At 31.5% G+C, this 25,976-nt stretch overlaps 2 protein-coding genes across 2 annotated transcripts; both read left to right on the plus strand.

Annotated features, from left to right (window-relative positions):
- The first annotated feature begins 244 nt into the window (after window positions 1-244).
- Window positions 245-18,233, plus strand: LOC134726102 (uncharacterized). Its single transcript, XM_063590500.1, has 9 exons — window positions 245-733; window positions 8,758-8,764; window positions 9,801-9,911; window positions 11,912-12,100; window positions 13,162-13,296; window positions 15,042-15,092; window positions 15,875-15,931; window positions 16,939-17,017; window positions 17,659-18,233. The coding sequence occupies exons 1-9, from the start codon at window positions 245-247 to the stop codon at window positions 18,146-18,148; spliced, it is 1,608 nt and encodes a 535-aa protein (XP_063446570.1). The 3' UTR covers window positions 18,149-18,233.
- A 6,930-nt stretch (window positions 18,234-25,163) lies between these two features.
- On the plus strand, window positions 25,164-25,852 carry LOC134726103 (uncharacterized). The gene is made up of 3 exons (XM_063590501.1): window positions 25,164-25,237; window positions 25,369-25,503; window positions 25,716-25,852. The coding sequence occupies exons 1-3, from the start codon at window positions 25,174-25,176 to the stop codon at window positions 25,850-25,852; spliced, it is 336 nt and encodes a 111-aa protein (XP_063446571.1). The 5' UTR covers window positions 25,164-25,173.
- The last annotated feature ends 124 nt before the right edge of the window (window positions 25,853-25,976 follow it).

Consider the following 25,976-nt stretch of genomic DNA (forward strand, 5'->3'; position numbering starts at 1 on the left):
ACTTCTTTATGTTGGTGAAACTCGTCAAACTTTGCGTAAAAGAATGAATTAACACCGGTCTGATAATAAAGATCCTCAATTTAGGGTTCTTTATAACCATTTTAATCAACCGGACCATGATCCTTCTTTATCTATGAAAGTACGCATCATTGAGAAAATTTATCACCACACAAATAGCCCCGTACTAAGTACTCCCTTCCGCAAAGATAGAGAAAATTATTGGATAAGGGAGTTAGGGACTGCAATGCCATATGGTTGCAATGACAATATTAAAGGAGTAGGAAATTTGTCAAGTCCTGCCTGCAGTGATGTTAATGTAATGGGTTTATTTAATACTACCTTACGACAACAACGTAGTCATGGGCAAAAACATTACCATCGGCCTAATGTAAAAAAGTCTTCCAAATCTAGATCACCATCTGGGAGCTTTGATGACCTTCTTTCACATCTTCATCATCCACTAGGGTTACATTACATAAGAACTATTCTTTTTTCACTGCCAGTTAATTTTCTTAAACGTTTGAGAGATTATGCACTTGACAAAGGAGGCACCAATACATTTTCTGCAATATACAGACTAGTCAGTATTATTTGTGATGTAGCTCTTTTCCGTCTTTTCAAACCAGTAAGATCTGAACCTTTACATGAAGAAAAGAGGAGATTCCTTCCTGTTGATTTTGCCAATAGAGGAATCGATGCAATCAATATCTGCAACGTTCTACATCACAAGGAGGTAACATCTAAAATTCCTATTTATTTTCAAAATCAGTCTGTTCCTATTGTATCCTACAGTTACACCAAAACCATTGCACCTAAAATATTTAACTATAAACAGGCATTGCAGGACCTTGACTTAGAACAATACCTTAAAAACCCTCAGACATGTGACTGTTCCCACTCGCCTTATAATTACAGCCCCTCTGGTCATGTTATAACTGGGGATCTAAATATAATTCAACATGAAAATCTCCGAAAGGTGATTTCTCATGGTCCTAAGTTTAGAGAACCCCAACACATCAATTGGAACCATAACTTCAAAATAATTATGGATTCTATTGAGGACTACGCCAGAGAATGGGCTAAGCGAGAAGAAGTTGAACTGGACACTTTGTCAGAATGGGTTAAAACTATCAGGTCTCTGATAAAACGTCGCATTCACAAGTTGAAAAACTGTGTGAACGATCGACCAAAGTCCGTTTTCAGAGACAAAGAGGTCATGAAATGTCTATCAACTCTTCATGATAAGTATGTTGTTGTTCCTGCGGACAAAGCTTCAAATAATATTGTCTTTGTATGTAAATCGTATTACTACGAATGTCTTGTAAAAGAATTGGGTATAACGGAGTACTCAGGTAATCCCACATACAAAGACATATCATTTGACAAGGATGAGATTTTAGCAAATCATAAGTCCTTCATGGCTTCAATAAACATTACATTGAACACCAAATCGGAGGACTTACCTTGTTTGTATTGGATTCCAAAGCTTCATAAAATTCCTTACAAACAACGGTATATTGCTGGCTCATCTTCATGTTCCACTAAAGAATTGTCTATTAGATTGACTAAAATTCTGTCCGCAGTGAAAGAGGGTCTTCAGAAATACTGTGAAACTGTTTACTCGCGTAGTGGTATAAACCATATGTGGATTCTTAAAAATTCTAAAGAACTTCTAGACAATTTCAAATCTCGGTCTCTTTCTGAAATAAGTTCCATCAAAACTTTTGATTTTTCAACCCTGTATACCACCATTCCCCATGTAAAATTGAAAAATCGCCTAAAAGAAATTATCCACAATGCCTTTCAACATAAAAATGGTAGCATACGCTATAAATTTATTACTTTGGGATTTCATAAAGCATATTTCGTTAATAGTGACAAACAAAAGGTAAATCATGCTACACAGAAGAACAAGTAGTCAGTATGCTGGAGTTTCTTATCGACAACATATTTGTTGAGTTTGGAGGTAGACTTTTCCAATAAGTTGTTGGCATTCCTATGGGAACAAACTGTGCGCCTCTTCTTGCCGACCTCTTCTTATTTTCATATGAATCGGAGTTCCTCCAGACACTTGTCAAAAACAAGAGGATCAAAGAAGCCAGATTATTTAATTTCACTTTCAGATATATTGATGATGTTCTTTCCTTAAACAATCCGAACTTTTCTGATTGGGTTCCATTAATATATCCCCCAGAACTCGAGATTAAAGAAACAACAGACACGGCTTCCTCCGCCTCATTTTTAGACTTATATCTCGAATTTGACTTACACAGTCATCTCAGTACCAGAATCTATGACAAACGAGACGATTTTAATTTCGAAATTATAAATTCCCCCCACCTTAGTAGCAATATACCAACTTCACCTGCATATGGGATATATATTTCCCAACTTATTCGATATTCAAGAGCTTGCAGCTCCTACTCAGACTTTGTAAAACGTCATCAGTGTCTGAGTAGAAAGTTGATGAACCAGGGGTATGTCAAAGAACGTCTCGTCCTTTTTCTAAAAAAGTTCATCGGAAGGTACCAAGACCTTGTTGATAAATATTCCGTATCAACTTCTCAAATAATACACGATGGTCTTGATGTATAGATTCTGCGTACTGATGTTGTGTATCATCTTAACAACATGTTTTATTATTCTTTTATTTGTTTTTGTTCTTTTATTAAGATTACTTTTACTGTTGAATGGTTTTATGTGTTATCCGTTTGACGTGGCTCGGTACTTATACATCTCGTCAATGTGTTTGTATTGGCTTTCATTTTTTGGTGATTTGTTTTGTATATGTGACTCTTTGTATTTCTTTTGTGCTTATAACGTGACTCTGTACTTTAAAAGATCCCGTCAGTATGATATTTGTCTATAATATGTCATTATGATATATTTCTATTATGAATTACTTTATACGTTGAACCACAAACGTCAAAATCAATCAATGGCGTAGTGGAATTGACAATTTTTGGATTCTCATAAATTCTATGTATAACTTTTGAACTAGTTTGAATCTCGGTCTATTTCTGTAATTTATTCTTACATACTTTTGATTTTTTAACTCTGTATGCGTACATTGCCTATGAAAAAAATTTAAAATTGTTTGTATGCACATTGAACATCAAATTTATGTGACGTATATAATTTTTCTAACGTCAGACACTCAAATCAATCCATGTGTTCTTAGACAGTAGATGTTATTGTGTCCTGTTAAATTGTTCCCTTTAAAAAGTTTTGGATTCTCATATATTCTATGTATAATTTTTGGACTAGTTTGAATCTCGGTCTATTTCTGTAATTTATTCTTACATACTTTTGATTTTTTAACCCTGTATGCGTACATTGCCTATGTAAATTTTAAAATTGTTTGTATGCACATTGAACGACAAATTTATGTGACGTATATAATTTTTCTGACGTCGGACACTCAAGTAGATCCATGTGTTCGTGGATAGGTTTTTGTGTCCTGTTAAATTGTTCCTTTTAAAAGTTTTGGATTCTCATAAATTCTATGTATAACTTTTGGACTAGTTTGATTTCTGTAATTTATTCTTACATACTTTTGATTTTTTAACCCTGTCTGCGCTCATTGCCTATGTAAAATTTAAAATTGTTTATAATCCAGGTACTTTGGATAACTATTGTATGCACATTGAACGACAAATTTATGTGACGTATATAATTTTTCTGACGTCAGACACTCAAATCAATCCATGTGTTCGTAGATAGTAGATGTTGTTGTGTCCTGTTAAAGTGTTATACGATGATGACTGATGTTCCCATATTTTGACTATTTTATTGATTGTGACTGTTTATTTAACGCGTCATGTAAATGTAACGGAATTTGATGAGACTGTTATTAAAGTGAGAGGGTTAGCGCTATAGAACCAGGTTTAATCCACCATTTTCTACATTTGAAAATGCCTGTACCAAGTCAGGAATATGACAGTTCTTGTCCATTCGTTTTTGATGCGTTTTGTTTTTTGATTTTGCCATGTGATTATGGACTTTCCAAATTGATTTTCCTCTGAGTTCAGTATTTTTGTGATTTTACTTTTTACCACCGTTGGTGGCATATATATCAACAGGATATGTCTAAATAACATGGTTGAAGTATCTAAAGTACTATCAGATGGTACTTGACATGCAAAAAAATAGCTTAAGTCGGGTATTACTATTTATACTTCACTACATATTATATGTGTTTCTTTTATAATATTCATTCGACATTGGTTTATTATCAAGTTATACAAAGAATATAGCTGGCGTGCATTATAACTGATGACTAACGAAAGAATCTGGCTATGGTTGATTAACAAATGTGATCGAACGCAGACAGACCTAACTTGTTATGTAAAACGACGGTGGAAAGACATTTGAACACCAAACTAAAAAGTGCACTATATTCTCGTACAGTACAGATTTTGTAGTAAGCACTGTTCCACTCGAAGTATTGCAGATGACTTGTTGATGTTTTAATTCGTTGATGTGACTGTAGCCGTCAGTGGCATAGATATTTCATAACGGCCATCCAATTTATGATTGGAATACAATTTCCCTGGGATGACTGTCTAATTTTTGTCAAGTTTAATTTGACTCGTGAACGTCCAATTTCAAAATTAGAATATCATTATAATTGTCATCTTAATGTTGTCATTTTTATATATCATCGTTGATCTACTCAAAGAGATTGACTTTTTCGCTTGAGCCGATACGGGGAAAATGGGAAATACATCGAGATGAGACTTGAGCTCAAATATGGAACGCCACAGCGGCCTTATGATAACAATATCCATATCATCAAGGGTAAAGAAATATAATGAAGCAATTGTTCTATACTATAACGATATTTGACTATAATACTCTGTCAATTTGCTATATCACAAAGATACATATATATAATATAAAGACACCATGAACAACATGGAGCTACCTTTTCATACTATTCTGCCATTTCACTTTGTTATGAAAAAAAATAGTTAATACAAGGAAGACATCTTGATATTACATGAAGCTACATTTTCATACTGATGTGTCATTTAACAAACTATAATGTGATGTTGTTATGCCATCATGATACAATTTATACTAAAAAAACATCTTAATCGATACATTTGTATACAATCATCCCTAATAGACATTTTCACGTGAAAAGGCGGAGCATAGTTGCTTTGACAGACAAGTGGGTTGGATTTAACAGTCTGACAATTAATTAACTCTTACAACTGAACAATAAATATAAATAGTAGATATCATTTAAACGTGTCTGACATTTTAAGAGACATTCGAAAATACCGTAGTTTCTGTAAGAACGTGTTCTGTTTTTTTTTCTTCTGCTCGTTTCCTGTTCTTTGTTTTCTTCTGCTTACTGCCGTTGAAGCCAAGTTGTTTGAATACTTTAGAACCTGTAGAAGGCATTTGTTGCAGACAAATAGTTATGACCACATCCCCTTTTTTATTTGTAAGTTATTGAGTACTTTGGAAAATGTTAATGAGAATGAAACGAAAGGGGTATGGAGTAAACCTTGTTCAGACAAAATCTAAAACAAAAGCGGGCAATTAAATAGTTATCAAAAGTACCAGGGTTATAATTTTATACGCCAGACGCGCGTTTCGTCTACATAAGACTCATCAGTGACGCTCAGATCGAAATAGTTAAAAAGCCAAACAAATACAAAGTTGAAGAGCATTGAGGACCCAAAATTCCAAAAAGTTGTGCCAAATATGGCTAAGGTAATCTACTCCTGGGGTAAGAAAATCCTTAGTTTTTCGAAAAATTCAAAGTTTTGTAAACAGAAAATTTATAAAAATGACCATATAATTGATATTCATGTCATCACCGAAGTGCTGACTACTGGGCTGGTGATACCCTCAGCTATGATACGATGCCGTTTTTTGTACTTTTTCATCTTGAGGTCAAGATGAGTTCATACAATGAGCAAAATATAAGTACCTCATAGCAAGTTTTAGGCAACCTCTACCTACGCCAGCTTAAGCAGAATATTGAAAACAACACGTTATTTATTTCTTGCGTACGAAGCGCTTTTCTGGATTTACCTTCATCAGGAACGCTCAAAGCCAAACATTTGAAATCCAAAGATGTATAAGTACCGAAACCGTTGAAAAGCTATATATAAAAACATACCTAAAATAATTTTTTCTTGTTTAACTAGTCAATAATGATTTATATTCAGATAAATTTAAAATCAATCATTTCACCTCAAAACATACTTTTGAATTTATTTATTTGTAACTCTTTCTGACAGTCACGTAGACAAAATCAACTCTCTTTTAGACAGCATATATACATGATCTATGCAGAGTTACATAAAGGGTTTCTTACATACTTTTTTTTTTAATTTTTTTTTACATAGAAATACACAATTAGCACTATTTGAAATTACAAAACAGTCAGTATAATAATAATCAGTAATCATATCAATGTTGTGTTTAACATTGACTATGGAAAATAGTAGCCAGGGTTAAACACAGCATTGTTATATGAATTGTATTATCGTATGCTGAAATGGTCTTAAAGCGTCTACTGGTGTATAGATGACACATCGGGATATAACAATTGTTCGCTTGATATTAAAATATGTCTTTATAAGAGAGTTATATGTCATAATAGTATGACGAAATTATTTCATTTTATATCGGGATGATTGTTTTGTATACAAAAGTATCAATATACGAGGTGACAAAATAGTTTAAAAAAGTTGCTTAATCATGTTGATGTTATATTAAAGATTTAGTTAAATGACAAATAAGTATGAAAATGTAGCTCCATGTTATACTAAGATGTCTTCAAAATATGAACTATTATCTTCATAACAAAGTGAAATGACAGAATGGTATGAAAAGGTAGGTCCATGTTGTATCATCGTGTCTTTATTGTATATAAATTTGTCTTAATTATATGGTAAATTGACAGAGTATTATACTCAATAAAATTGCTTCATGATATGCTTATTGTTATCATAATGCAGCTGTGACGTTCCATACTCTAGCGATAATTTTGTATATCAGTCTAAAGAACTGAGAATGAAAGTATTCAGTGAGTTATCTCAGAGGAAAATTTCGTTAAATAGCGATAATGTATGTTATTTGATTTCAAATAGAATGAAACTTGCTATTGTTTGCCTGCGAATACATATAAACAATGGAATGAGCTGATACACGGACTACATAAGAAATCTACCGAAGACTGCGATATACAATGTGATGATGACAAATTCGACAGATGTGGAGGCAAAACAGATCTTTTTTCAGCATATAAACTGAAAAAATTACCAATTAGTAAGTTTAAAATTACACATTTAAATGGGAAATGTGTCATGATTCACCTGGTCCATAAACATTTATGTCTAAATTTTCTTCATGCTAATAAATATGTTAAAAGGAAACAGAGTTATCGCTTTTTTTAATTTAAATGTTTGAGTTTAATGTGTTGAATTTATAATTAATTTTGTTTTAAAATATGATAGTGTGAATTACTTTAATTATTTTATTTGAAATGATAACTCAAGTCTGATTCAGATTAGAAACATATGGTTGTGTCTGCAAATAAATTTTTAATATCTAAATTTTAACATGCTCACTGACTTAAAAAAATGTTTGAGCGCATGCATGTTGGGATTGATAATCATTTGATATAGTTCAGTGTAATATATATTTAAAAGAAGATGTGGTATGGTTGTCATTGAGACAACTCTTCACAAGAGACCAAAATGACACAGAAATTGACAACACTTTACGGCCTTCAATAATGAGTAAAGCTCATACAGTATAGTCACCTATAAAAGGACCCTAAATGACAAAATTAATGTAAAACAATTCTAACAAGAAAACTAACGGCTAAATAAATGTTCATAATAATGAACCAAAACATAGAAACATACGATAACCATGGATTTGCAGGTTCCTGACTTGGGCCAGACTAATCACAGGACACATTTTTTTTATTTAACGGTTAATGGTTACCTCTCATTTTCTGTAACTTTTTAAATTGAGTCTATCAAATGATCGTGACAATTTACTCATCATGCTTGGTTTCACGATTTTAGCATAAGAAAAAGCCTTGATTGTATAAGTTGTAATTGGCAATACATGTGTAATCCTACTTTGAATTTGAAAATATTCTATAATTACCGAATATCAACATCTGTAAAATTCGATGGTCATATTTTGTTATATTGAAAGCAAATCATAAGAAAATTGTTCAATTGTGTTTGTCAAGTATTTATTAGTAGTGAAATGATAACAGATTGATAGTAAAATACTTTCTTAAGGATGTACTTGAGGTTTCGGAATTTTGTGTCAGATGTTCGGACTCTTTGGTTTTCTACTGTACGGTACCAGGTAAAATACTTTGCCCCATAAAAACCTCAGAAACATTTATCATTTTAAATAAGAATTAATAGCTAATAACAGGTCATTTAACACAATTTAAGGTAGCACAATACAAAGATTCATTACTCCAACTTCCAAGATTTAAAAAGCTGTAACTTTCTTAATAATGCTTAAAAGTTTATAAAAGTGGAAGTTTTAGATATCTAACAGATTACTCTCTCAGATTTAATGCAATCTTCGTATTATGCAACAGTTATGTTACCAATTATAATGTTAACTGTGTCTAAAATATTTTTCACCAAATTTCCACTTTCAAATGAAATTAGTTTTTGTAGAGGTATCCCTGGAGGAATGTTTTAATATATGTTGATCCTATGGCCATTATCTACAAAAGAATGTCTCATATTTCAGAGAGAATGTACAGAACAAATTATACACCTAATTTAACATTATCTTCTTTTATGTGGTTAGGATGTTTACACTTATTAGAGATTTATGAGAGAATGGAATACCATAGAGACAATATTAGACTCCCGTTTGAAGCCCATAATGTGTTCTTTAAGATTTTGTTAAAATTTTTTGTTTAGTTAAAGAAAAGATAGAGCTCAATACATTCAAGTGAACTTACCCCAATTTTGCCGCTAATTACATAATACATTGTAATTGATTCTACAATGATTGCATAATAAAAGTATTGCATTCATTTAAAAAAATAATCTTCTATCTATCTACATATATACGTCTTTTATTAATTTTCATGCATTCATAAGAAAGTTACAACATTTCAAATGTTATTGATTGGAAATAAGAAAATCTTTGTATTGTGCTTAATTAAGCAGATTTTTTCTTTATTTGGAGACCCAAATTATACGAATACAAATATAAGGTAAAAGTCTGAGTCAATCTTTTCCCGCAAAATTTTATAAGCAAATATATCGAAAAGAAGCTCTATGACCTATCTATATTTTATGTTATTTCGATCTTAATTAGTACTCTTCTAGCTTGAAGTATCAACTTTAAATTATTGATTTATTTAATTTCACCTAAGATCACATAAATTCATCAAGACATGTGTTTTTCAGCAGACATTGTTACATACAAAAAATAATTCAAGTTGTGTATGTACCAATTATTAATACAACTAGTACATAATCAATTGTGTATCTTTGAAAGAATCTTTGAGAGCGCTGTAAGTGATTGCACTTTCAATTATTTATCAGTTATGCTCAAACAAAAATATGTGGCCAACAAGTCACGTTTAAAGAAAAATTTCTGCGTAGTGATGTCAGAAAAGAAGCAACCTACAATGTAATAAAAAATGTGATAATTTTAATAACTGCATAACTAAAATGTCTTTGTTTTTAAACTTTTTTTTCCACAATAAGTTAAATCGTTAGAAGAACACTTTGTGGTAGTTGTTGCAACAACTTATGACTAACAACAAATTATTTCAGGTACAGAAATCGATCCAAATTGTTTCTATACGTCCGGCAGCGGTACACAAGTCAAACGAACTAAATGCAAAAACACATTAAAGTTTAAGTGTGAACAAGTCATAGAATCAGGTATATATATATTCAGAATGATTTTAGTCTCATTGCAATCCTGAATACAAATGTGATAAATGAACATTTTCCTCTACGGTTTCGTATTTCCTTTTTATAGTTAATAGTATTAGTTAAAAGACATATTTTAGATAATTCTAATTATAATGTTAATGTGTGTATGAATTTTGTACATAAATATTTATTTGATAGCTATAATTTGTCATTATCATTATTATACACTTAGCATTGATATGATAGCTTTTGCATATGTGTAATGAGCGAAATTACACATGCCATAATTTCCCACCGGGTTGATAACCCATATCAGGGGCATCTGGCGCATAAAACCCATAATAGTGCCTCTCGTGCAAGTCACTTTCGGTATTTCCAGTATCGGTTGTTTACTTTTCCATTGATTTTTTTTTATGACGACGTCAAAATTTACGGGAACTTTTGTGGGGATATTTTAGTACTTATTTACAAATGACATTGAAAATTATGAATCATTTCAAAGTACAACAAACATGGCGTAATAATGACCATAACGTCTTCCAAGTTTTTAATGTTTTCAAATGCCTCTATAGGAAATACATGTAGTAACATAAGTAAATACGGAAGTAATGATGTTATTGTTGGGCAATTATAGTGTGTTTGTTGGATTCACAATTTGATTTTAATATAAATTTTTGGACTGTTTTTGTTATTTTATTTGTTATTTAGTCATACAATTGTCGGAAATATATGATAAAGCGATAAGTACATGGTCTTTTCCATATCGCTCCGGGTATCATCCCACGAACCATATCAGCACCTCGCCTACGTCTCAAGATGATACCCGGGCCGATATGGAAAAGGCCATGTATTTATCTCTATATCAGGACTGCCAACATGACAGTGGTATTTGCTAAGATATTGATAATGACCGAGACGTACGTCAAGCTTTGTAGCTAATGTTATAACAACAGACAATTACTATAAAAAAATGATAAATATAAACTGCAGATTGTATTTAAATCAGGTTAAACAAAAACAAGTCAATATTAAACTATAGATATATGTTATTGCATTTATCATTAAAACTTGGTATCGTCTATGTTGTCTCTTAAAACGAAAGTCATGTCGTCCTTAAATGAAATAACTTATTATGCCATTTAATATATATTTCTAAAGACTCTTCTAGCCAATGCGTTGACTTAAGCTAATCTTTAAATTTAATGTATGTCGTAGGTGTAAATAACAAGCTCGATACCTCATCATCTTATCATCATTTAAAAAAAATATATAATTTCTTCACTTTACCCCTCGGAAACGATTGCTGACATGCATCATTTGAAAAAAAAAACATTTTGGCTGATTTATCGCGATTCTTCAGTGTGAAATATTAAGTAAATATTGAACATTCGTGTGTTCGAATTTTCGTTAAGTGTTTACGTTATTAGATTGCAGTCGACATATTTCTGCTGTGCATTGAATCGGCATTACGATTTAATAGAAAACAATCACTGCTGTACATTGAATCGTCAATAGTAAATCAAGTTCAATTGTATGCCATAACTGTAAAAGAACCGATAAGATGGTCAAATAAGATTCTGCATGAGAGGTATATTCTTTAGTTTAGAATTACTTCACCCGTGAACCAAATATCAATCTAAAAATATCCGTATGTATATGCCAGTACCAAGATATGGCTACTGAGCGTGTAGTACTCTCGGGGACAAACAGTCTGAATCAGCAGTAGCGACTCTCTGGTAAAACAACTTAAAAGTCATAATTTAACTGCACTCGATGGACATCTCCACAATCAATATTTCTTCACTTATACCCTGGGCAATATTTGTTTAATTGAAAACCTTATACAGGGGTATACAATCATTTAAAATCCGAGGTAAACAAAACATTACATAAAGTAAAATAAAACTCCCAACTTTAAATAGACAAAATGGTTTCGTTTGATAGTCGGTTATTGGTTATCATATATTTTCATTTTAATAACTAGCTTTTATGTGTTTAACTTGCAGATGGAAAGAGGACTATTAAGGTCAAATGTTACGAATACATGTTGAATTGGTATGATGCAAGAAAAGAGTGTAACCGGACTGGAAGATATATTCAACTCTTGAACAACAAGTGCGAAAATAACGAAGGCTTTACAGCAGATAAACTGTGGCACAATACGTTTGTTAAAGAGAGAATTATTTGGAATACAAGTATGATCTGTTTACATAATGATATTTAGATAATTAAAAGTATATGCTCCTTAATCGTAAAAAAAAACTGATTTAGCACGCATGAATTTCATACACTATCTGATAGTAATTGAATATGCTCAAATTAAATGACGAGCTTTCTTGTTGAAAAAAACAGCCCCACTTGACGAAACCATAATCTGTAGGTTGCAGTTCTCTAAAAATTGACTAAGCAATATCCAGTACGAACTTCTTTTGCAGCTAAAGCTGTGATAATGTAACTATGAAGTTTCGTAAAATATTATAGTGTAGAGCTAAAAGTTGATGTGCACTACCTGTTTATAAAGATAATACGAGGTCTTTCTCGGAATTGAAGTATGTTTGCGCTATAATTCTACTTGCGTTATAGTTATGCTGATATATTGCTGACAGTCCTTCCTGATACATTATCGAAAATACATTATTTATTGCTTTAGAAAATTAACTACAATGTACCATGTACTAAACAGTGTTAGAAATTATGATATTAGACAACAACAGCAAGATAAGTGCTAAAGCAGAACTATTTCATAATATATTTCTTATCATCGACTAGAAGACTTAACATGGCCTACAATTTTATCTTTAAGATCGCTCTTATCTCTTACTTCTTTTCATATATGATGTTTTAAAATAAGGCGATGTGGTACATGTATGATGCCAATTAGACAATCGTCCATGTAATGGCATATGAATGTGATTTTAGCAGTTATAAACAGCCTTATGAACCTTCAATAATGGAGAGGAGTCCATACCATATATTCGGCTATAAAAGGCTTGACATGAAACATTTGACTAGAGAAAACAAAACGGCATTATGTATATAACAAAAAGAGTTTGCAAAAAAACAAATATGACAGACAAATTCATGTTAAGATTGTAGTACTCTGAATATGCATAAGTGTAAAATGATTATATTTAGCATAGTCTCTAACGTGTTAATATAATCTTAATGTACATATGACGACTGATCAGAAATACTTCATTAGTTTTATTAAGTGTCTATTACTGTGGGTTTTCATAAATACTGTGTTTGCATTTAGGTATTGTAACTGATATGGAAAGGAACAAGGGATACAGCTGTTTAGCAATGAAGCTCACTCAAGATTCCAAGTACATTCTAACAGCTCAAAGTTGTGACTACAAATTCAAATCTCTTTGTCAAAAAGATGTCTCGGGTATGTCACTCAAACATATATATTTATACTGCAACTAGTTGTGTTTATTTCCTAAATATAGTAACACAGCTATATTTTGTGCAATGTCAATTTCATAATGGAATACTTTTCCCACAGTCAGGGGTTCATCAAGGGATGCAAATAAATTTGAAGTTAATGTTACAATTCATATAGCTATGAATTTATTTATTTAAGTTGCAGTTTAAAAACAATATCAGGTCAATGTCATTTTTGTTCTCGGTGCAAAACTTGGGAAGAGCTCGGTAGAACCTTTCCCTTCCCCAGTTTCTCAGCCTCATACAAACAAGTTGATATTTTTCTGACATTGACCTAATATTGTTTATATATATACTAGTATATAAAATATATATCTTCCCATATCTTTTTTTTTAAATAAAAAAACCGGTATAACTAATGATTTAGTTGAAAATAAGATAACATACAATTGGAAGATTAATCAGGTACGTACAGTTTCATTAACGCTATGAAAAGTTAAACAAATGTTGATTCATAACAAGTCTTTATCTGTGTTTGTATGAGGTATTTGTATTTATACCAGTTGGTTTTTCATAGATATGTAACAACAGAAATTATGATAATAATTGTCAGTATGGATGACAGATTTTCTGGGTAAATATGATATTTACTAAAATCGGTTTCATACAAAATGGCTCAATTGTAAAATCTAAAACATACATGATGACTTATTCTTTTCCTAAAAAAGACTGAATAAGAAATTTCTCACTTTAACCACACAACATCGAAAACGCTTTATGTTAAAAACTATCGTTGATAAACATAATTATATGAGATCTTACTATCAGAAATGAATTGCAATCATTAAGCAGCTATATGTCAAAACAAAAGTTAAAACCAGTGAGGTAGAGCTTGACCCATTACAAAAAAAAAAATTGGCGGATAGAATAATACAATCCGTGTTAGCTTTCCAATTTACAGATGAAACACTTTACTAAGATATTAATTCAAACGATTTATAAAAGGGGGCGAAAGAAACCAGAGGGACATTCAAACCTATAGATCGAAAATAATCGGGTTTTCACAAAACGCCATGGACAAAAGAAAAAAAACAAAAAGACAAATTATAGTACAGAAACACCTAGGTAATATTCAAATGTATATGGTCTGAAAATATATTTATAAGAATAATATCTGATATTTAGTTTGTAATAAGATTTCTACAGACATAGTCAAATATCCAACCGAATCTGGATTCACGAAAAAGAAATTTTAGTAAAATGTTGTAGTCTGTTGTGAATTTGGATAACAGGTGAGGTAGGCATACATGTTCAACCCTGTGGCTTTGTTTATGCCTGTCAAAAGTCCTGATCATCTTGCTTATGTTACTCCTGTGATTTTTGTTCCATTCAGTTTATCGTCATGTTTCAGAGTTAAGTATGACTTCCATTTTCACTGAAATAAAAAAAAAATGTTGTTAGGGATCCAGGTATAGTCACCTTCCAGGTGCGGGATTTTTCACGCTGTGTTTGAAACCCATTGGCGGCATTTGTTTGTTTTTGACTCTTCAGATCGGGTTGTTGTCTCTTTTCAGCACATTTCACATTACCATTCTCTATTTTATCGGTACACAATGTGGTTAAAGGTTTTCAGTGAATAACAGCTGTGCATGTCTAAAAGCCCAGAATTTCAAGGAAAGTATTATATTTAATTTAAAGTTGTAATCATATCAGAATTAAGTAAAATCATATGTTTCCTTTTGTATCTAGGTCAGCATATAGATGGTACGTCTGTGTCCCGAACAGACCAATCAACTATATGTAAGTTTTTAATTTCTATAACTTGTAGAAAAATGATAAGATACTCAAAAGTAAAATAACAAAAATTCCAGCCCTAAGGAGAGTTCAAATAGTAAAGACCTTCATAAAATGACAATATAAAAATCTTCAACTTTAAACTGACGGTAAACAACTGTCATGACTGTTATATTACTGACTTTATAATACATGTTTAGTCTATGAGTTTGACTGTCCCTCTGGTATCTTTCGTCCCGCTTCCTTATCTAGAAAAAAGTGGATTGAACCTAGTTTTAAAGCTAGTTGAATTCTCAATAATAATACATATTACAACTCATCAATCAAGGATCAATTGATCATATTCACCTTTCAAATAAATTAAAAAAATCAAAAAGACAAAACAAAACGTCTGCAAAACTTGAAAATAATAAACTGAGCAAGACGAATCAATCGAAACTTATCCAATCATGTTCTCGTAAGAAAATTTGGTTGTTTTTAATACATAGCGGTTAAAACAAGATGTATCTAGATAAATCATCTCAAATTTGCAAATCAGAAGTTTAAACTTTGTACTTCAACAGAACTAAGGCTCTAATTTTTATGTTTTCTTAAAAGGATAGGAACTGAAAGTAGCCAATACTGAGTTTGGGGGAAATTACAGGTCTAATTACGCTCCTTTTTGCAACACTCCCTTTTTACTGCTTTGTTTCATTATTTTTAAACAAAATTTGGTAAAATAACTTCAAGATCATAAAATGAAAGAATGATATAATTGTTATAAAAAACCGTATTATTTGTAAATACAGATCATAGTATCTCTCAGAACGAGGAACAGGAAACAGAGGATTTACAAAATGCACAAGGTTAACTTATATATAAATTGATATGCACATGTAGATTGCAGCATCTTTGTTTTGTTAATAAGCGCATCTTGATATGGGCGACATTTTCTTTGTGTGTATATATATGCAAATCCCTAATGAATCTTATTGACAAGAAATTTTTTTTTTTTTTAAATTTTGGTTTACTCTAGATCAATTTGGTTGATGTTGAATTTATATTTCTTGGAAGATAGGACTAGATTATTTCGAAAATCGTATGTAACTGGTCTTTTAACATGATTCGTCATAGAGCTCTACTGTATATATTTGGCTTTCAAAGCTTATGAGATGGCAGGTTCTAATTGGAAGTAAATTCTGATAGTCATGTAATGTTTGATCACATTGGTACATATAGAAATAAGGAGATGTAAAATGATTGCGAATCAGACAACTATTTATCAATGTTCAAATGAAGTAGTTATAGGCAACCGAACAGCTTTCACGGTATAGCCAGCTATAAAAAAAAAATTAGGAAAATAAACAGGACAATTTATAACAAAAATATTACAGACAAAAAAACAACAAATGACCTAGAGACTCCTAACTGAGGAATGAAAGAAACATAAACATGATAAAGAGTGGTGCAGGTTTTACAATATGTGTTAGCGTTTAATCCTCTCTTACCTGAGACAGTAGTATAACACCAAAGATAAGAACACTCTATACAAATCATTTAAAAATGGCGTAACTCAACAGTTCCATACAATGCAGAAAATATCAGAATAAAACGAGGAACGGACTTGGCAAGTTATTTATCCATCCACTATCCCTATAAAACAAAATAGACACAAATCACTGATCTGAGCTCCAGAGTACTTTTAGAGGATATTAACACTTTTTTAAGGACAATATATTCATGCATCTAATACCACATTATTATTCCTACAGATCCAATAAAAGCAATAAGAATTTAAAAAAGAAACACACACACAGTTGTTCACTTTTAATTCTTATCACATAACCTAGAAATAATTTTATTCAATATTTAGTTAGTATGTATGTTGGAATAGCAGTGGCAGTAACCATATTGCTGATATTGGTAATAGTTCTAGCTGTCTGTATAAGAAGGTACGTTCGTTGTTGTCGCTTCAATATTCTTAAACATGATCAAACACATTAATTTATTTGATAATTCATTAAATGGTAACATGAAATCTCAAATATTTAGTTTCTTGGGTTTATCATCATCTTTAAACAAATGCTAATGAAAACACATTTGAAAGCAGCGATGGTAAATGAAATTATCAATTAAGTTCTTCTAGACACATACTTCACTTTCAAGTATCTATAAATAAATCGACTGTCTTCAATTAAGATATGAGAATGATTCAGTAAAATCAAGTATACGTTAATGCGATAGAAATATAATTCAACTTTTATACTAGAAAGTAAAAGTCTGAAAATATCATGGGAATTGATAGAATAGATTGAATTTTCTAAAATAGGTACCTTTTTATCCGAATGCTGATGATGGTTATTATACTCCATTTAACGTTAGACACCATCGTTTGAATTGTATAAAAATTAATTTTTCAAGAGTTGATGATCAGCAAAACAAATAACAGGTGTTAAATAATAAAAATAAACAGGCATCAAATAAAAACAAAATGAGCCCCCCAAAAAACGGTAAATTACAATACAATGGTGAAAACTATTTTCTGTCAGGAAAAGGACAATGCTGATTATTAACTCCTGTCTATATTTTGTAGACGAAAACGGTATAAGACTGAAAATGGACCCGCTGCACATAATGTTTATTATTCAACAGTGACAGGCGACCAGATACAGGAAAACCAATCAAATACACGGGATGGCGCGAACAGGGATCAAAGTGTTGAAAATCTTACGATTTCGGCCAAAAAAATCAACACCTACACGGATAATGATCAGCAGGAAACCAACAAACAGGGAGCAATGTATGACCAAGCAGGGTTGCAAGATACCAATGAGTATGATGTGTCAAGTACGTGCAAAAAGTACACTCCGAAGGTCGAGGAGGATGTCTGCTATTATGATCACAATCGAGATGTTGATACGATGTACGATGCGACTGATACAAAAGGATTGATTCAGAGAAACGAGATGAGTGATATATATGACCATACCAGAGAAATTGATGATGCTTATGATGTCTCCAACGCCTATCGACAAAAAGACAAGACTATCAATGAATCTGTGTATTCCCAATCGGATTTCTGATGGGGTGACATCATTATTGAACCTGCAAGTGACATTCACATAATACAAATATTACAAGTGTGACATGCATGATATTCATATTTTTTGTTTTGTTTATTCTTAGCTTTTAAGAAAGTTGTGTTTGACTGTGTTGTTTTAGCTATTAAACCAGCCTTCATTATGCTTGATTTTCCCTAGCAAATGGTATAGGGGGTCTTCATTATCTCTGAAGGTCTTAAACAGGGTTTATTGCCTGATTTTTATTCTCAAAACGACTTATAGTGGAATGGTGATGACCAACAATACTTGCAGTTGTTATAGTGACATTATTGCTTCCCTGTTGTCAAGGACCCATTACAAGGCGTCAATCACATAACTTTAAAATCTTGGTTATCTAAAGTGTTGAAAACAATGATGATAAATAAAGGCAACAGTAGTATACCGCTATTCAAAACTCATAAATCCATGGACAAAAAACAAAATCGGGGTAACAAACTAAGACCGAGGGAAACGCATTCACGCAAACATCTGTTTTGCTATTTATGGGTAAAGTAGCTGCATGTGCAGATAAAAACTTATCGAGTCGATATTTATTGATTAAACTCAGGTGATATATTTGTACTTAGATAATATGTTTACTAGTTCTATTCTACCAAATTGTATCCCCCCCTAAAAAAAAGTGTTTTTTTAATTTCAATTTTAATTTGGTGTTGCAATACTTTTTTCCATGTGTATACATGTACATTCACGTATAACTGACACGACGTGTATGATATTAATATTTATTTAAAAACTGTCTTTGTTATCTCAAACAAACGTGTAGCCAAAAAATATTATGCAATTTCATACAAATATCGAAATAATCGTATCTGGCGAACATGGGTTATCGTTCTTTTCGCATGAAAACATTAGCCTAAAATTATAAAAATTATCACGTAACAGTCATGAGAAATATGTATCAAAAGACGCGTTAACAAAACTGCATACAAAGAATTAGAATTTAGGTATATTATAATCTATCAACTTTCAACTTTCAAAAACAATCTTCGTATTTTTTTTTTCTGTGTCATTTTGTTATGCAAATAACAATTAAAAACAATAACACAGTTTTGACAGCATTATTTTATCGTAGGTTCAGGTATCGAAAATAAGTCCAAATTTTAAATTTTCAAAGCAGAAATTTCATCAGATATAGTTTAAAATTAAATTAGTATAAAGCATAATACATGTTTATCATTTGATATTCAATTGGAAAGGAGCATGGGTTCGTATTTACCGTTTACATCATTCAATGTCAAATAAAAATAGATATAAAAAGAGATCAACCATGAATTATTTCAACCATCGAGTATGTTAGCATAGATAGAATACGTTGTTGGTATAATGAGACAAAAGGAGATAAACGCATAGTAAGTCATGTGTATAAAATATTTGTAGTTATGGATTGGAACATTGGTTTACTTGAGTCACAGCATAGATAAAGTTTTTTTTCTCTGATATAATGGATATAAAATTGAGAATGGAAGCGGGGAATGTTTCATCGAGAAAACAACCCGACAAAAGAGTAGAAAAACAACCCAAGGTCACCGATGGGTCTGAAACATAGCAAGAAAATCTTCCAACCGGAGGCAGTTTTTAGCTGACCCTTAAACAAATGTGTATCTCAATCTCCTAAACATGTTTAACCCCGCCGCATGTTTGCGCCTGTCCCAAGTGAGGAGACTCTGGTCTTTGTTAGTCTTGTATTATTTTAATTTAAGTTTCTTGTGTACAATTAGGAAATTAGTATGGCGTTTATTATCACTAAACTAGTTTATATTTGTTCAGGGGCCAGCTGAAGCACGCCTCCGGGTACTGGAATTTCTCGTTACATTGAAGACCTGTTGGTGTCCTTCTGCTGTTGTTTTTTCTATGGTCGGGTTGTTGTCTCTTTGATACATTCCCCATTCCCATTCTCAATTTTAGAGAAAATATGTCACACACAATTCTTAAGTAAAAATGCACGTATAATGAATTGAAAGAAGCAAGGACTGTCGTTCAGATGATGAACCAACACAAAACATTTTAATAAAGTAAAAACATATATAACTTTGCTGGATTTATAATTGAAATTGAATAAGAAAAAAATATTCTTTATCGGCATATTTGAAGGATAATGGTGAAAACATGTACAAACATTTAACACTGATGAGACATATTATTAAACGGGTCCTTTAACTAGGTATTTTTAGATTCAACTGAGATCAACCTGCGGAAGATGCAAACTAAATGATTTCAAAATATATCAACAAAAAATTGTGGAAAAGAAATATGAACCATTGCAGTATCGTGATATTTACTACAAATGGGTACAATTCAATGGAAGCATAATCTTTATAAGAAAGGTTAAACAAATTACGATTTAACGTGTCGGAAATTCAAGATAAAAAATCGACGCGCTTTTGAAATTTTCGTGGTTACAATTAAATTAAAATTGAATTGTATATGTCAATTTTCCGAAATTTTACACTTGTCGCCCCCTTAAAAGTTTATCACCTGAAGAATAAATAATGCAACTACTTTATTTTAGAATGTCACAATCGCTAATATGATATCAGAAAACAGGTCAGACAATTCAAACATATTCATTGTCATTTGGAAGCAGATATCACACACTGGTTGACATGGTCATAACATTATGTATAATCTTTTACTAAAAGAGGCGCAAATGATAACGAGGGACAGTCAAACGTATAGATCGATATTAAACTGAGAACGCCATGGCTAAACATGAAAAGGACAATAATAAACAAGACTAAACATAGAAAACTAATGACTTAGCAACATGAACCTAACAAAAATTAGGGATGATCGCAGGAGCTCTGGAAGAGTAAGAGATTCTGCTCCACACGTGGCACCCGTCGTGTTGCTCATGTCATCATGGTTATTCCAAACCTGATAAAAAGTATAATTCGGAGGTCACATTCGTAAAAAGGGAAAGGGATTGTAGGTGGGACGTAAGGAACATATCCAATTTCAGCTGTGAAACGGTAAGTCCTTAACTATCAACCAAATTATTTGTAAGTTATGTACCTAGTGTCGTTATGTTGTTGAGATGCACAAGCATCCGTCCATGTCCACTCTCATTTCTATCCATCTGATGAGTTAAGCTTTTGTCATCTGATTTTTACAGTTTGTTCTTATGTTGCACTGTTATACCACTGTTTTAGTATAAGTGGGAGATCTCTCTTACATGGTTAACCCAGCCACATTCTGTATGTATGTGCAGGTCCAAAGTAAGGAGCATGTAATTCAGTGACTGTTGTTTGGTTTTTAGTGTTACATGTTGTTTTTCGTTCATTTGTTTGTACATAAATTATGCCGTTAGTTGTCTTGCTTACATTGGTTAACATTGCAAATAATGGGCCTTTAATAGCTGACTATACGGGGTCCCTATAGTTGTTAATTTTGGTATGTCTTTTGTCTCTTGTGGACAGTTGTCTCATTGGTAATCATACCACATCTTCTTTTTTAATACTTTATGAGAAAAAGGTTAAAAAAATTCTTATTTGAATATTGATGAAATAAGCTTTCGCAATACATACATAAGTTTTGAAATGAAACTGCATTATGTAAAACGTTTAGAGGTTAGCTCTTGAGAAAGGAGATTAAGAGTTTAACTAACCAATATTAACAACCAGCATGAACACATGAGAGCAGATCAATAAAAACCTTACCGGAATTTTTTCTGAAAAATTTATGACTATTCAGACAATTTTGTAATTTAAAATGATTTAAGGTGGTACCTAACACTACAGGGAGATAACTCTATAAAGTCAGCTAAACGTTTTAATTACGTTCTGGTGTTACAGGAGTATTAAGTTTCTCTATGATCAAAATTGGTATTTGTCAAACTGCTATATAACCAGTGTAATTTTTCTAATAAAACGGTTGGTTCAAAGTTTTTGATTTTTTTATATTTTTGTTAAAGGGTCAAAGTAAATACTTTGTCCAATTTTTATGAAAATCAAACGAGCCAAATTAATTTTAGTGAAAGTGTTGGGTACCACCTTAAGGTATTTAGAAATGTGTTGCATAGTATTGAAGTCATGTTATAGAATTTCATATTTACAACGAATCCACATTATTTTGTTTAAACAAATGTAAGAGACGGATGACACATACTGTTGGTTTCAATTTATTGTATACGAATAACAACGTCTTTCCTCAACGGCTATTAAAATTGTAAACAATTGAATTGAAAACCAGGAAATCATTTAAGTTATCATTTCCCAATGAATATAAAGGAAACGTACAATCAGATTGTTTATATTTTCATCTAGAACCATTCCAACTATCTGAGTGGTCGAGGGCTAGTGTTAGGTGGATTATTATTACGGCAATTTTTTTTGGAATGTTTTTTTCTCATATAGAATTCAATAAAATAGAATAGAAAATAGTGCGGAAATAGAAAAAAAAAACGAGAAAAGTTTTATATATCATAACACAGTTACATCAAAAAGAAGAAAGGGAAAACTAAATTCATTTGAGTATTCTAAAAGCAGCGTCAATATTCTTGGACATGCATAATCTAAAACTTTTACAGAAAGCATCACTGATATTGTGGCCAAACGGAGGCAATGTCAAGGTCAACTTGAGTTTGTTTAATAAACAAGGCCGGTTGAATTAACAAATGACAAACATTATTAATTAAATATGCATATCTTTATACACTTATTGAAAGAAAATCAACGGTCTATGTTGTATGTTTTTTTGAAATCTATGTATACAAGTGATTTTTCATCGATATTTAAGGTTCATCAAAAGTGTTGATATTCGCGCTAGTAATGCCCTCTGAGAAAAAAATCTGTAGTATAGACAGATAATAGACAGATAAGGGAAACATTTTAAAAATATAATTTGAAAATGAGGAAATACTTAACCTCATTTGTTGATTGTAATTAATTTCACACTAAACGTACAATAAATAACATAACATGGACATCCTTCCTTTTTACATATAATTTTGAATTTTCTAAAATTGTGAATAGGTTCGAAACATTATTGTAAAATTGGGTGGAAATAAGTACTTGACAAAGGTCAATGTATTTGAAGTTGAATTATTTCCGTCTTTCGTATAAGTACGTATTATCGTAATAGAATCATTTTAACATAGGATGTTCATAATAACATCCAAATTGAACGAAATGAAATATATATTGTGTCGTGATTTGAGAGATATCCCAATTTTGCTTTTTATGACGATAAACATTAATAATTTTCTAACAAAGTCTACCGAAAAACACCATAATATATTTCTCTATAATGTTTAGCAATGCACATCCCTAATTCAAAAAACAATCCCGGCAATATGTTATACAATCTAAACATGAGTTTCTCATCATGTCAATTCATGATATGTTGGACGATCAAAACAATATTCAATATACCGATGCCTTTATATTTTCGTACACATTTTCATTGTTTGTCCTAAAATGAAATAACGTCTCATCATTGGACTATTATTTATATGAAGGGATAAGATTATAAACCGATTAGTGCACGATTTTTAAAGCACTACACTGAATTAGATTCCGGAATGTTTCATATGCAAAATGAACACAATTTCGTGTTTAATGAAACAACATGCTAAGTAATAGTCACAGGGCATTATGAGAAACATACATCTTTGAAAGGGGATGAGGTTAGGTCTACAGAAATGTTATATGTATATGCGTAATTAAGAATGCCAATTATGTTACTCATGGTGAATTTTTATTTTTGATTACTTTGAATTCATGTAGAAGAAACATAACCTACGTATATGTGTATGCCTTCAAGTTAACTCTAAACCTTTAGCTTCGAAAAAGTTGGGTATGGCGTTCCTGATGAAGACTGAGCTAAAATATTTCAGAGAGTAAAAACATTTATAACGAAGTTGTCTAGTCCTACAGACAGATAGATTGTTTATCTGTCGGACTTGTCTACCATTAAATGAGGGTTGTTTACCTGACCTAACAATGACTTCACAATTAAACAACATAGCAATACAGCTACAATAAGATATTGCCTTTCCCTACACCCGGAAAGAAATCGACTGTTACAATCGTCAAACATTTCGTAATAGTTGAAATTTCGAGGTTTTTAAGACTATCTCCTTTTTTTATGTTCCTGCTGTAATGTTTTCATATACCTCACAGTTTTTTTAGTTCATTTAAGTTAGAACAATACAAAGATTTTTCATCCCCAATCAGACATCTTCAAACTGATGCAATTCCACTCATCTTTCTTTATAAATGAGATACCAAATGAAAAAAGAAAGATTTATCTTTCAAATTGTGACAATTTCATCATGACATAATTATAACATAATTAATTGTTATGTAATTAGTTGCTATGTTGTGACGTCCATATTTAAATGCATTTAGCTAAATTCATTATTCGTAGCTTCCCAAAATGTTTTATAGATTCTTGCACAACACAGTTTGACCTGCAAAACCGTTTCTCGAATGTTTCCTGTTGTATTTCATTGTTCATAAATCTTCAATGAAATTTGCAACATCAATTCATTAGAGATCACTAAATTCAATTAGGTATAAATCTGAGACACGGTTTTGGATGTCAAGCTGTGTTGTACAAGAATCTATAAAATATTTTGGGATGCTATGAATAACAAAGACTTTAAATTCATTCAAAACATATTATACACTTATTTCAGGAGAAAATTCATTTTTAATTTTCTTCATAATTGAGGTTGCTTCTTATAAACAAAGTCCGCATTTCAGCAATTATCCAAAAAGTAGAACAAAAATAGTATAACAAATTAAACCCAAAAAAATAATTCCGCTCTCCAATAAAAATAAAATGCAAACAAACAGATACAACATTGAGCACAAATGCTTCATATAGCCAGAACAGTCACATGTTTACAAGGTTTTATCTGTAGAGTCTTAATGTTTCTTTGAGAATAGTATATCTATTGTATAGTTTCGAATCATTTAAAACGTATACAATTCAAATTATTGTTTCCGCATTGACATTGATAATTTATAAATACAGATATCAAAATGGTTGGAAATAAATTGTTAGTCTTCATTAATTATTCGTTTTTAGCTGGTTTGATTTCTGGAGGTAGGTTTATAGTTATCATGTACAGTTCATTCAAATAAGTAACAGTAGAAGTTCAGATATTTAATAATCACTCCATAAATGAACATAACTGATATCTATTTATTATTGGAAAAAACCCATCTGTATTGTAGATAAACTTACATGGATTAACAGCGCATCAAGATGTACTCTTGCGAATCAAAAGGAAATCCAAACAATGGATGTTCTATACCCGGAATCATGGATAGGAGGCTATTACCTTACAACTCCATGGGTGGCATACCTTGGTATGTTGGATTAACCTGCTATCTTTTACCATAGTATCTACATATATAATTATACATTTATCTTCACTGAAATGAGCGATGATGCTGCAAACTTGTTGAATTATTTACATTTGATTTTTGATTGATAATTTTGTGTCTTTTTTCTAATACATATTACTAGTAGTGTTTATGTATTCTGAAATTCATAATAATAATATGTATCGTGATTTTAGGTTGTTTTTACAATGTCACCAGCTTCAATGACGACTCTTTTCGATATCCAAATATCTCTTCTGCAGCCTGTCTCTTGAAGTGTGATGAGTTTGAATATTTTACTCTAGAGGTAATATTTACTGTTTGTTATTGTTAGAGTACATTCAGTCCGTGAAGTTTCGCTCTGACCTTTTCCGGTAGCAGACTGCTGAAACACACATACTCTTCCAAAGCATACGGTTTTGTATGGTTTAAGGTGAACACGAAGTAATATGGTTGGC

The sequence above is a fragment of the Mytilus trossulus genome, chromosome 7, assembly GCF_036588685.1.
Source record: "Mytilus trossulus isolate FHL-02 chromosome 7, PNRI_Mtr1.1.1.hap1, whole genome shotgun sequence".
NCBI classification, from domain to species: domain Eukaryota; kingdom Metazoa; phylum Mollusca; class Bivalvia; order Mytilida; family Mytilidae; genus Mytilus; species Mytilus trossulus.

Excerpts from the sequence above, each read along its gene's own strand:
- LOC134726102 (XM_063590500.1), top strand. The coding sequence starts at position 245 with ATGCCATATGGTTGCAATGACAATATTAAAGGAGTAGGAAATTTGTCA. Across the intron at positions 9,912-11,911 it reads TGAACAAGTCATAGAATCAG|ATGGAAAGAGGACTATTAAG; the intron begins GTATATATATAT and ends TTTAACTTGCAG. Across the intron at positions 12,101-13,161 it reads GAGAATTATTTGGAATACAA|GTATTGTAACTGATATGGAA; the intron begins GTATGATCTGTT and ends GTTTGCATTTAG.
- LOC134726103 (XM_063590501.1), top strand. The coding sequence starts at position 25,174 with ATGGTTGGAAATAAATTGTTAGTCTTCATTAATTATTCGTTTTTAGCT. Across the intron at positions 25,238-25,368 it reads AGCTGGTTTGATTTCTGGAG|ATAAACTTACATGGATTAAC; the intron begins GTAGGTTTATAG and ends TCTGTATTGTAG. Across the intron at positions 25,504-25,715 it reads TCCATGGGTGGCATACCTTG|GTTGTTTTTACAATGTCACC; the intron begins GTATGTTGGATT and ends TCGTGATTTTAG.